The sequence below is a fragment of the Pagrus pagrus genome, assembly GCF_965226575.1.
Source record: "Pagrus pagrus genome assembly, chromosome: 18".
In the NCBI taxonomy this organism is placed as follows: Eukaryota; Metazoa; Chordata; class Actinopteri; order Spariformes; family Sparidae; genus Pagrus; species Pagrus pagrus.
The window spans coordinates 25,360,286-25,373,213 of record NC_140202.1 but is presented as its reverse complement, the minus strand read 5'-3'; the positions used below and the strand labels follow the sequence as shown (position 1 = coordinate 25,373,213).

The window sequence follows — 12,928 nt, the reverse complement described above, 5'->3', positions numbered from 1 at the left end:
GTGTGTAATACTTTATTTTCTGTCTGTTTCCTTTTCTTTTCCTCAGTCCGTCCCAAAACCCATCGCCCTCGAGCCTTGCTTTGGCAACAAAGCCGCTGTGCTCTCCATCTTTGTGCGGTTACCCAGGGGCACCGGCGGCATCCCTCCTCCAGGACAGTCTGGTAAGACTCCATCACTTGCTTTCTTTCCTCTCTTATCCATCTCGGTTTGATCATTGTTTACTTCTCTTCACATCCTTTCCTTGATCTGCCTTCCTTCTTCCGTCTTATGAAGCCTTAGTTTTAGTTTGAGAAATGTAAGTTTACAGCTGACACTTGTCTCTTGTTTCTTCTTCTTCCTTTTTCTTTTGTTCTGGATCTCCCAGAGATGGCAGAAGTCCACACAGTCTATACTCAAGCAGAAGTACAGATGTTTACTGATTCAGCTTCTTTACTCAAGTAAAAGTAATAAAGTACAGGCTTTGAAATTTACTCAGTATCAAGGTAGAAAGTATCCCTCTGAAGCATATTTCTACCGGCCATTTTATATTAATATAATTCAAAGACTATTAAACTTAGAGGTAGAATCAGTAGGATTTGTCCCAGCTGTTCTTAAACGCACCACAAAGATAGCTGATTGTTGAGTCTCATTCTCAGGACGTCAAATAGCCACATTTTGGGTTGGTTGGATTTTCTTACAGATGACTTCAGGTATCTGTCACCAAGATATATGAAAAATCCACTTAAGTACAGTTAAGTTTCAGGTTGTTTCCAAAAAAATCTATTGTTTTTTTACTGGTTTAGGGGAAAATGCACAATAGTTGTTGTTGTTATTCATAAAATGTATTCATCTGTTTCTGTTTTCTGACAAATAACAACAAATATAAATCAAACTGATTTGTTTGCGGCTCATGAATGCTGCTTCTTAATCACGTAAACAGTCGTTTTCAGCAGCAGTCCAACAATCAGTTCTATTGTTGCGCTGAGAGACTCGCCTGATGACAGAAACGTAAACACAAATCAATACCTGTATTATTATTATCAGCAGCTGTATTTAAGTATTAACAGTGAGGGAACTCAGAGAAAACATGTTGACTCTTTTGAAACTATTCAGTGAGGGGAGACACAATGAGTGGTGGGCATGACAGCACGATGAAGGACATGCAGATACAATGGCAACAGCAAAACAAGCAAATGTGTATAAGAGATGGTGTAGAGCAGCTGTAGAGAAGCAGAAGAAGATAAATAAAGTATGCAGAGACATGGAAAAGAAGAAGAGAGACATCCCCAAAACGCAGATAACTATGTTGAGTTTTCTCTGCAGAGGTGGCTCCTGATGCCCCAGGTCCAGCTGTTTTTATTATATTGTCTTTGCAGTCTACTATTTTCTCTCTTTCTTTGTCTTACTGTTTTTGGCTTCCTCACAGTTCGGCTGCACATTTGAGAGGCTGCGTTTTTCCAATCACTGAGTGTGAGAACAGCATTTTCAGATTCATCCACTCTGGAGAGCTAGTCAGAAAATAAAAAGGGAAAAACTCAAGATAGTAAGAGAAAGATGAGTTTCTAATGTAGCCAGCTCCGTCAACGGCGGTCTATAAAAAACACTGTAATAAAACAGCAGCTAAGGTGGATGCTGAAGTGACACAAGGAAACCAAGCAAAGACAGAGGAACAGAGGGAATGTGTAAGGAGTAATGAGATGTCATTTTCTTTGAAGCATCTTGTTCAAATGTGCCAGATATCAGGGCTACAAAGCCTTCTGGGAAACCTGCTCTCATGTAGTCGGACTCACTTGGATGTAGGCTGTTGGTGTTAGCTTGAGAAAGGTCTGGCTGTGTGAGAGAAGCTCTCCATTATCCTCAGTCACGGCTCGTCCCTTCTTGCTCTTTGGAGCAGAAATAAGAGCTTTGGGTCGGCCTGCCGGCGGACCGAAACGACTTCCGTTTCAAGCGAGAAGGATGGGAAATATCAAACAAGAGTCGGGGTGGTCACGGGGCCCCACAGTCAGCAGTTTTTGCCCTTCCCTCCCGACTGGTCAATCCCACCGTGCACCTTGTGTGGACATGGCCTGACGCACCAGGCTGACTGTCAGCCCTCCGCCAATGTCGGAGCAGTTGATGTCTCCTGCACCGTTGGCACTAGTTGGCCTTTGTTGGAAACTTTTCGGCCAACTTAGCACACCGAATCGGAGAAAGGGATGGACCCGTGAGCCTGTCGCTGTAGTATCCATGAGTTCACCCATTTAGCGCCGTTTCTCCTTATATTTTGCCTCCCATACTTTATCAGACATATTATCAATTAGAGGTGGATATATCAGTGAGAATGGTGTGAAAATGATTCGCAAATGCGGCTTTATCATAGCAACCATCCCCGGTCCAGAGTATTTCGGTTTCCCTTTGTGAATAACGAATACAGACTCCAGCTACCTGGTGGTCCTGAGAGGTACTGAGATTTCCTCTCACACAGAACGTACAACCTAGTTTGCCGTCATCTGTAGTCTTTGCGGTGTGTTTTAAGTGTGATTTCTGGCTGTGACAAAGGCAGTGTGAGGTCAGCGTTCGTCGGTTTGGTGTGTCTGGGCCCTTAGATATTAAATTTAAGCAAAATGATTGGTCTCTGTCGGTCTCTACACTGTTAATTACATTTGGACACAAAGAAAATCTAAAATGTCATTTATCTTTTCAAGCCGCAGTGGAATCCTCTTAAATAAAATAAAGGTGATATAACAGCTTGGATTGATGTTCCTCACTGACGGAGGAGAAGAATCTGGGATTATGGGATGTGTGGTCTCAGTGTGAAGAGGCAGAATCATTCATTTACCGTAGAACAGAGGCTACAGATCATCTTGACCACGGTCTCATTTGTTTACAGTAATTATTTCACGGCTGCACCATTAATGTGACAAGGATGTATTGATCCTTAAGGATGCAGCAGCAGCGAGCAGGCTGCAGCACTCGTTCCTCTTCTCGTGTCTCCTCTTCAGTCCTGCGCTGTGAGACGAAGGCTGCAGCCTGTTTGTTGCTCTCCCTCTCATCTCCCCGTCCTCCCTTCATCATCTTTCCGTCTGCATGTGTCTCTCGATGCTAAGACGCCTGCTGCAGCTCTCTTCCTCACTCCTGAGTTTTATTACTCGTCTTCTCCTTGTGTGTGAGGTCTGGGTTTAAAGTGCAGTGTGATGTCTTTTATTGCATTTCCCTGTGCTCTCCCCCCTTTCTCTTCCATATTCTTTCTTTCCTGTCTGTCTGATAGCGCTGAGAATTGAGCCCATTACCTCCTTTCATCCTCTGCTCTGTCACTCGCTCTCTTTACATTCCCATCCGTCCTTCATCTGTTTTCCTTATCTTTCTCCTTTACGACAGTCTGATAGGACCCAGGACTAAGCACTCACTTTTTTTTTTTTCTTACCTTCCTGTTTCTTTCACTGTCTTCTTCAAGGACTCAGACAAGAACTCAACTTGATTTCTTTTCCTTTTCTGTATTTCATCTGTGTTTTATAGCCTCCTAGCCTCCCACAGTTGCAGTCCCCAGACCATCCGTCCGCCCCAGGCTCTTATTAATTACCACATAGCCCTTTTGTCATAACAAAACCGCCTCGACTCTCAGTGGAGTTTTCCCCTCGGGCGGCTTTTGTTGAGACCATGTTAGCCGCCTTCCTACCTATCACTTCATGCCCGCGAGGGTCTCCCGTTGTAATGCTTTTAACTTGTCTCCGTTCCGGCTACATTCAATTCAAATCCTCAGGCTGACGTCTGTCTTCACGGCATCACGGCACATCCGTTTACAGTTAAGCTCGATCCAAAATGGCCGCACTCTCCAAACAGCCACGAGGAGGTCAGCTCTGTTGATTATCTGATTTGTATCTGAGCCTCATTTGGCTGCTTTGAACCAATCCCGCAGCCACTTTTAGATCAAGAAGCGAGCTAATAGTTGCAGCCTGTTACACCAAAGACGATCAGAGTGAGAGAGGATGTGATCCCAGCCGCTGCTTCTCCCCCTGGAATTCATATTTCGCCGCTGGCAATGTGCACTTGATCGGGGTAAATGCATCCATGATTGGAGATAAATGGAGTTTATTGGAATTTCATGGCTCAGAGAGTATTAATAAATCTTAATGAAGTGTGCTGCCTGCGCTGCCAGTCTATGATTTCACCACCTGGCTGTAATGAGAACTTGTGTGTGTGTGTGTTTCAATTTTACACTACACCCTAATTCTGCGTGCTGTGTGCATGTAGTGTGTTTATAGTGGAGAAGTGACCATGTTGATGCACATTATCGAGAGCAGATGGCAGCGCACGAAGAAATGCACTGAAGGAGAAGAGCTCGCAAAGAATATATCAATCCAGTCAGTCAACAAGGAACAGAAACACGAAGAGAAAATCAAGAACTAGTTAAAATCACTGTAATGTTTTTTTTCTTAAAGTTGGAGATGGTTGTTGACTATTGCACAGCATTACTATCACAAATGAGTAACTTAATAGACCAGATGGGAACCAGATGAATCTGTGTGCTCATGTCTCATTTTCTTTTGCCCCCCCCCCTTCAGACGGTGTCACATTGCTTTTAGTTGTATTGTTGAGTTGACAACAGTACGAACATTTTTATTAACATTAGTCCTAAACTAGGATTCAGTAATGGCTAACAAGCTTACTTTTCCTCTGTGCTTTAAGCTGTGCAGAATAAGAATCCAACAGCATTTACATCTTTGCATAATCTTCACCTAATTGTGATCATTTTTGTGTGTGTGTGTGTGTGTGTGCAGGTCTGGCGGTGGCCAGTGCGCTGGTGGACGTCTCTCAGCAGATGTGTGTGGGCTACAAGGAGAAGTCTGGAGGCCTGAGGAACCGCAAACAGCAGCCGACCGCACAGCCCTCCACCTGTATCTGACCACGCCCCCTGTCCTCCTCTACCACCCCACCACCTGACGCTCTCCCATCAGCCCCCCCTCCGCCTCGGCCCCCTCCTACAGAGACTTCCGCCAGCTCCGCTCTGGCAGGGAGAGGTGCATGCTGGGACGCAGAACTGGAACATTTGGGTTTGCGGGGCCGGGTCGTCCGGCGGTCTGGAGCCTCGGCGGGCTTCCCCTCCCTCTCCTCCTACGGGAACTGTGGGTCCCCACGAACTGATTGACAGAGACTGGACACAAAGAGGGGGAGCAGGGGAGGGAGGGAGGGACAGAGCGGGTGCTGACTTCGCCCTTTTCCCCCTCGAGAAACATTTTACATTTGTCGACACCGCCTCGTTAGAGTCGAGGCGGCCACGGCTTGCTGCTAGAAGAGATCCTCGTCTCGTAGTTTTTGAAAAATCCAGAGACTTTGCAACCCTCTATATTCTCGTTTTGATTAAGTTATTGTTGTTCTTTGTTTTGTATTGTTTTATTTTGAAGGCAGGAACAAACTGGACATGTTCAGCTGCGCATGCACACACACACACACACACACACACACACTTACCACACTCACACATTTCCAAACACCAACTTTCCAGGCCCTTGTACCCATTTGTAGCCCATTGTCGCCTGCTGTCATGTTCACAGCTCAGCACTGAGGGCTGGTGTCACCGGAGTCCTGTACAGTCCGGCCTCAGAGCAAGCTAACAGCATGTTCAGTCTTCCTTTTAATGAGGATCCACTGTAGGAGGCCGGCCGTGCAGCCAAAGCCCATCTAAAGAGTCTGTGACATTTCTAATCGGCTCTGTGTCTTCTGCCGCTGTCTTCTCTGCGGCCTGTCTGGAGCTTTGTCTCCACCCGTCTCTCTGTCTGGCTCGGCAGCCAGATGGCCACCGAGACAAACGCCTTTCCAGCCTCTCTGGCTGTGCATCCGAGTACAAAACGTGACCACAGCGACAACACATCCACGCTGGCTGCCTGGATCGTACAGTAAGCCAGCGCCCCGATTGAAAGTTTTCCAGCTAATTATTTCTCCAGTTGCAATGACGGCCAATCGCTGTGCACACAGGGGGCTCCCACACACACACACACACACACACACACACACACCAAAACAGTTGGTGGTGAGAAAACCCTCTGGTGTTTAACGATTGTCCCTTTGGCAGTGCCCGCCCCTCGAGCTCATGTGAAACAGGCTTCCTATAGATCGGCTGACTCTGATTGACTGAAGTGATTAGGCCGATCTGCGCGAGGGGAGCCGGGCCAACGGTTCGGCATCCTCTGTGATCGTTGCCGCAGAAATCCATAGCCTCTAATTGCTGCTCCCATGTCCACAATGCAACGTACCCCCCCTGCCTCGATGCCAGAAACTCTGTCGCTCTCCACCTGCCGCTCGATGCCGATTGTTCCGTGTCCCTGAGCTATCTACGGCTGCTCAATTAGCCCCCGCCGCAGTGACGTCTGTGTTCATATCGATACAGCTACAGTGCAGCTGCTAATGCCAACGTTTAAACGGTACCAGGCCGACAGCTCTGAACACGAAGCACACACATACATTAGTGGAGCGAGCGGCCACAACGCAAGTTTCCTTATTTGCACCTTTTTTTTAAATGGGACTTTTGAATTGACATCTCGGGTATTGATTTTAAAAAAAGAGGAGGAAAAAAAAACAAAAACGTTTTCTTCAAAATGCCTCTTGAAATTATCTTGTTGCCTCGACTCTGTTTTTTGTGCTTCAGTGTGTGAGGTCGCTCTGAGCCTTTCTTTTTTCCCCCCTTCCTTTTATATCTGCTCCACCTGCTCTTTCCACAGGTTCTTATCTGAAATCACCGGTCCATTTTTAAAGAAACATTACTTCTTTTTGTCAGCCGGGTTTGAAAACGAGGGAAAGCACAGAATGAGAAAACGCGAGGCGAACACCAGAAACACACACACACAAAAAAAAAGAAAACTCAGGCTGCTAGTTTGAAACAGAGCTGTTGCTTTGAAATGTCACAAGTAGTTTTCTGTTTTCGTCAGGGCATCAGGGTGTCAGATCTGTGTTTCCTGCCTTTTTCCTCTTCTCTCCTTCAGCACTGAGTGTCAGAATAGATTTAAATTAGTCCACATTGGTCATCTTTCAACTTTCGACTCCAAACACCTGCAGGTCTTTGCCTGATGCATATGGAAAACATATCTCCTGCCTCTCAAAGTTATTAACTTCCCGCCCTCTGAGATATACTGTACAGTAATAGAAGAATTTAGTAACTCACATTTTGCCCTAAAGAACGTGTCTATTAAGTGCCGGGCTCTCACATGTGTTCAGCACACTAGAGCTGCTCAGCGTCTGGTTAAAGGGCACACTTTTAGCACTCACAAAAGGTCAGTGCAGAAAGCATGAACAAAGTTGACATTCTGTAATTATAGAGAGCGGGATGTGCTCACAACTCCACTCCGGTGACCCCGCAGAGCATTGCGACCATCACGGAGGCAGATTAGTTCAAAGTTCACTTTTACCCGTTTTTCTCTCTTCTCTCCGTCAGAACAACGTTTTGTTATTTTTTTAAGCCATCATGCCTGGTTTGATGCTAATTCTGTCACTTCTGCAGGGACTTAATGGTTGGAAATAACCACAAGTCAGGAACTTAATGTGACAGTTTGGTCCCACAGAACGGTTTTTATTAAAGACGGTTTCAGTCCATCTGAAAGTAAAACAAGGCTTTCTTTATCAACACTACGGAGCTGCAGCGATTAATCGATTAGTTGTCACCAGAATGAAGGTTGGCAGTATATGTTTCTCCAAAATACAGATGTGTCGAAACTTTATGCTTCTTTATGTTGCAGCTTTTTGTTTTTTTAGGTTCAGTTGATTTTTATGTTGTGACGACACTACGCTTCTGTGCTGGATAGGTTTAGGGTCAGGAAAAGATCATGTTTTGGTCTAAAATACCAGCTTTGGTTGCAACGAACACAGCTGGAAATTTTCCAGAGGTCTCCTTAAAAACATCCGGTGGTTTCACACTTAAAAGTGAAGAAACACCACTGCCTGCTGGTCCCCGTCCCCTCCGCCCAATAGAAAAGTCAGGTTATAAACATGTAATTTGAATGTGACATGACACATATGTCAATTGGAACAAATCAGCGGTTTGCAGAAACATTAACTGCCAACATTTAAGCTGGGCTATTTTTGATAAAAAAGTTAATTGGTTTAAAATCATTTTTCAACAAGAGAAAAAGTCCAATTTCTCTGATTCCAGCTTCTTAAATTTGAATATTTTCTGTTTTCTTTCCTCCTCTATGACAGTAAACAGGAATATCTTCGGGTTGTGGATGAAAATAAGACGTGAGGACGTCATCGTGGGCTTTTAGAAGCACTGATCCACATTTTTCTCCTATTTGTGATATTTTATAGATTTAATCGATTAACCCAGAAAATAATCATTAGTTGAAGCTCTACTACACTACAGTCGGTAACCAACCATCATATGAAGGTGCTATCGAATTCCCAAAATCTCGTCGGATGGTGACATGCTGACAAAAGAGGGACTTCACCTGAATAAAATGAAGTTTTTAGGTCGGACAGGTTTTTAACTTTTGTTTGAACCTGCTTGGCAAATTTGCAACTCTTAATTTACACTCATCTGGTGCTCCAAGCAGCTTCAAACAAACAGAACAATTAATTATTTTGAATAAAAAACGTGACCCTGAGCTGATGGAGACGAGAGGAGAGGCGAGCAAACATGACCTGCAGGGGGTCACATGACTCATCAAATGGGCGATGTGCTCCTGAAAGGGCATCAGCACTCTAACAGGAGCAGCTCTGAGATGAGACAGCGGCTCATATTTGATTTGCTGCCTGTGAAATGTTTTAATTCCACCATGCTCTCTTTCCATTTTAAGAAAAAAACACTACCTGTTCATGTTCACTTTATTGCATTCTTCTCCAGTAACGATGCTCGGTGACAAACTGTATAACGGCACTCATCTTCTGTTGCAGATTTTTATTTTGTTTCCCACAAAAAGCAGAGATCTCATTTTGCTAAGAGCTCTTCATAAATGAATCTGTTCCACGGCTGATTCAAATGTACTGTAGTAATAATTCCACCAAGAATGAAGATTGTGTTTTTTCCTTTTTTTTTTCTTCTTTTCTTTTGTAAATGAATGTAAAATGAAAAATCACCTGTGCAGCCACGGTGAATCTGTAAAACTGGAGCTCGCTGGGAGGGCGGATTGTAAGTCCCAGCAGCCTGCTGTCATCGGTTCCTCTCTGGGCCCGAGGTGACGGGGCGGTTCAGCGGTTAACAGACAGCACAGTGAGTGAAAGGTCACGGGTCAGACCATGTAAGAGCTGGTTTGCCTTGTTGGAGATGTATCGAGAAAGACACTGGACTTGTAAAAAAGATGTTAAGGTCCGCGGCCTGCTCAGTCTATTTCTGCTTGACGCTTCAGACGAGCAGATCCTGGGTCTGTTGGCGTCTGCAAATTAATCCTAGAGGTTTGTTTTTCGCCTCTATCACAACACTTCTTTGACAAGCTAAACTTTTTATTTTATTTTCTTGTCCTCGGAGGCCAGTCTGACCCATTTCAAAACTGCAATACTGGCAGAGCGATGAAAAACAAACTCTATTATCTGTAAACGCTGCTTGACCCAGATCTGCTGTCGGCAGCCTCACGCTGGGTTCCTACACAGGTCTGCAAACTCTGAAAACATCAAATGTGATTAGGCATATTTAGAGGAAACAAACTATTTTTAAACTTGAGACTTTCCCCTCGGGTCCACCCACACAGGAGTTTTCATTTTGTTTTTTGGCTGATGGGGCGTATTTCCAGGTACACACCTGCGTCCAGAAACCATCCTCCCTCACTGTCCTTTTAGGTTTGTTACACCTGTTTTGGTGCGACTAAAGAGGACACTATAGACTCGGCCCATTCCAGACTTGTTTTTGCTAATTAATTCCAGTCTGGCCAGTTTAAATTCTTGATTGGAGTGTGTGCTGATTGGCTGGTTGAACTGCTGCTATTCTCGAGTAATTACATGACATTAACAAGATTAATTGAATCATGTGAAATGAGGGAAATTTGGATGTTGGGTTGGATAAATGTGGTTTAGCGTCCAGCCCACAACGGTTTGGCATTTTCTGCAGATCCCATTAAGAGTTCTAATGAGCCGCTTTAATCGCTGGTTTTCCACGGGCCCTGGTTAGTCCACCAAGCTGTGAACACACATGTTTTTATCACAACCTTGCAACAGGGGTTAGCTGACCCTGGCTGTTGGACCCCTCCCAAAAGGACGACCATCTTGGTGCCTCAACTTGTGTCACTGTGGACTAAATCTCCACTCCACAAGTTTTACTCCCATGGTCCTGGTTATACTTTCAGTCTTATTTTACTGAGATCACTTTGAGCTGTAGTTAATCTGTGTTAAAGCAGCGGTTCTCAACCTTTTCGAGTAGCAACCCTCCAGAACGACCAGGTTGCTGACACCCCCCCCCCCCCCCCCCCATCAGTAAAAACGATCTTAACGAAAATGATTTCACTGGAAGAAACGATTCCCCTGACTATAACATGCATTTTAATTATTTTTTTTTGTATCCACAACTATCTGGCAACCCCTGCAAATTAACCCCCTTGGGTTTCCTGACCCCTAGGTTGTGTTAATGGTGAAAAACTCTAACAAAGGCATTGAATCTATTTCTTTCCTCATGAAAAATTTGCAAAGCAGATTGTTTTTCAATATATTTCGAATCCTGCACAGTCTTCTTCTTCATCTTCGCCTTTGTTGGTGCATTGCTGCACAACACAGCCACCTGTAGATCAGTGGAATAGGTGAAATCATTTGGCAGGAATTCGTATCGACACTTATCCATAGCACTACTGCTGGTCAAACACTCCGCAGGAGACCTTTACTGATGCAAAACCAAACATTTTCTGCTGCCACTTCACGATACAGGGTTTTCACCAGCAAACCTGTGGGAGGCTTTTGTTGTGAAGCAGCCACAGGAAATGCGAGGTCGCCCAGTTTGTGTCGCTATGTTTAGCAGTCCTGCTCCTCCACAATAATTGGTCTCCACAACGAGGTGCTATTTTAAAATATAGCTGTTAGTGGAAGAGCTGCATGCAACAGGCTCTTACTGCAGTTTTTATGAACCAGCAGGCCTCCAGAACGTGATCTGAGGTCTTTATCTCAGTATGCTCTGTTGTATAAAAACACTGAATGGTCAACTCAAGACAGGTGGAAAACAGCATGAATGGAAACTCCTGTGTGGGTGAAGCTGGTGTTTAAAATGACACTATTATGATTTTGTAAAAATGCACCTTTTTTTTCCCCAGCCTCGTTTCCTGCCCTGCTGGTAAACATGAACTTTCCTGTGTTCGCTGTGCTGATGTTGCATTACAGGATTCCTGAGTCCTAAAGTTCAGATTTTCCAGACGATTAAGTCTCGCCTCCATTCGGAGCCGCCGTGGTGTGAAGTGGCCCCGAGCTGCTCCAAAATATCCGAGGGGGGAGGGAGTTGGTTTTGCAAAGGGAAATGTGTAGGAACCTCGAACGCTGTCCGCCATCGTGCCACCATACCTGTGAAATAACCTGTCAGATTTTTTTGTTTCGATTTTAAAGATCTCGCCCCTGCCTCGCCAAGCCTCAAACTTTTTATCGGGGTAGCACTTGAACTTTACAGTGGCCTTATTCAGCTCATTAATCTCTGTATTAACTGATAGAAACGTAGAGCAATTACATATTTATAAAGTGTGATTAGTTAACGGAAATCTCCCTAATATTCAAGTAGACTTTCTTCAAACACTGGCAGCATTAATGTGTATTTAAAATGCTTTAATACACAGGTTAAAGCATCAGAATAAGGTCATTGTAAAAATCTGGCGTCACCCCTCGTTCTTTTCTTTCTGTCTCTTTGTACAGCGGCATTATATATACTGAGGAAGTAGTTTGTTAATATGTATAATTTAGCAGTTGCTGTTTTTTTTTGTAAATAATGAGAAAGTATTGTGAATGACATTTGTTGAATGGTTTTAAAAAAATCATTTATGGCGACACCTCTCCAGGCTTTTATAAATGTGACTGCAGTACATAGCATATTTTGTATGTAAGACAGCAGTGTAAAGATGAACAAGCATTACTAGAAGCTGATGAAACTACGTGTAAAACTTGAGGATAATAGCATACTGAACTTGTAATTACTGATGTACATAAAAGAATGACAGAACATTTTTGTCTATTATTAAATGTGAAAATCCAACCCATCGCTGTTTGTCTTCATAACTACGTTTTTATATCCGATCTCAAGCGTCTCCTGTGCTGCTTGTTTGGAGAGCCAGAGGGGTGCTACCTCTATAATGTGCACAGTGTCAAGGAACTACAGTGAAATTCAAAAGATTTTCTTTCATTGTGTACAAAAACAAATGCCTCTGGCTGCACCTAGAGGCTGTAATGTTCACCACATGGGGTGTGATGTTGGAGTTCAGGGAGTCTTTAAAAACACGTATGTAAATCATCTGAGGAGCATAAATATCCTCACAAAGGTTGAGCCTTAAGGGGGCAAAAATGTTCACAAGTTTGAATCTTTTTGTTGGATTTTTAAGATTCAACAAAAAGAGGAGTGGAATTTTAAGTCTGATGGTGGTGCTACAAAAAGTTCACCCTCTGGAGAGAATGAATAACTACAGCCAATTTATTACCTGAGTCCCTTTTTTTACTCACTAAGATGACAATTTGACCGGTGGATGATGATGATGACAACAACTCATGAGTAAATCAAAAAAGGGTTCATCCTCTGGGGAACACCGCTCAGAAATTTGCATGATAGCAAGAGATGTTAATTTCAGTGAGTCAGTCAGTTCATCCCTTTTTCTCCAGTCCGAAATACCTTGACACATATTGAATTAATAGCCGTGAAATTCATCTTTGGTGCTGTGAATTTGCATCTAGCAAAAGTTAAACTTGTCCGATACAATACTTTATGATCAAATACCTTCATACCAAATGACGTTCCCATCTGCCGATTAGCAAATGTTAGCATGCCAAACATATAAACTTACGGTTCTAGCTAGAAACCAACTTTTCACATATGTCT

At 43.9% G+C, this 12,928-nt stretch overlaps 1 protein-coding gene across 2 annotated transcripts in view; it reads left to right on the top strand.

Annotated features, from left to right (window-relative positions):
• Positions 1-12,099, top strand: part of atrn (attractin) — a 138,617-nt gene extending 126,518 nt beyond the window's left edge. For both annotated transcript variants that reach the window (XM_084381620.1, XM_084381619.1), the window contains exons 28-29: positions 47-161; positions 4,737-12,099. In XM_084381620.1, coding sequence (XP_084237746.1) covers positions 47-161; positions 4,737-4,861 — 240 coding nt within the window. In that variant the 3' untranslated portion in view covers positions 4,862-12,099. The remainder of the gene's footprint in view (positions 1-46; positions 162-4,736) is intronic.
• The last annotated feature ends 829 nt before the right edge of the window (positions 12,100-12,928 follow it).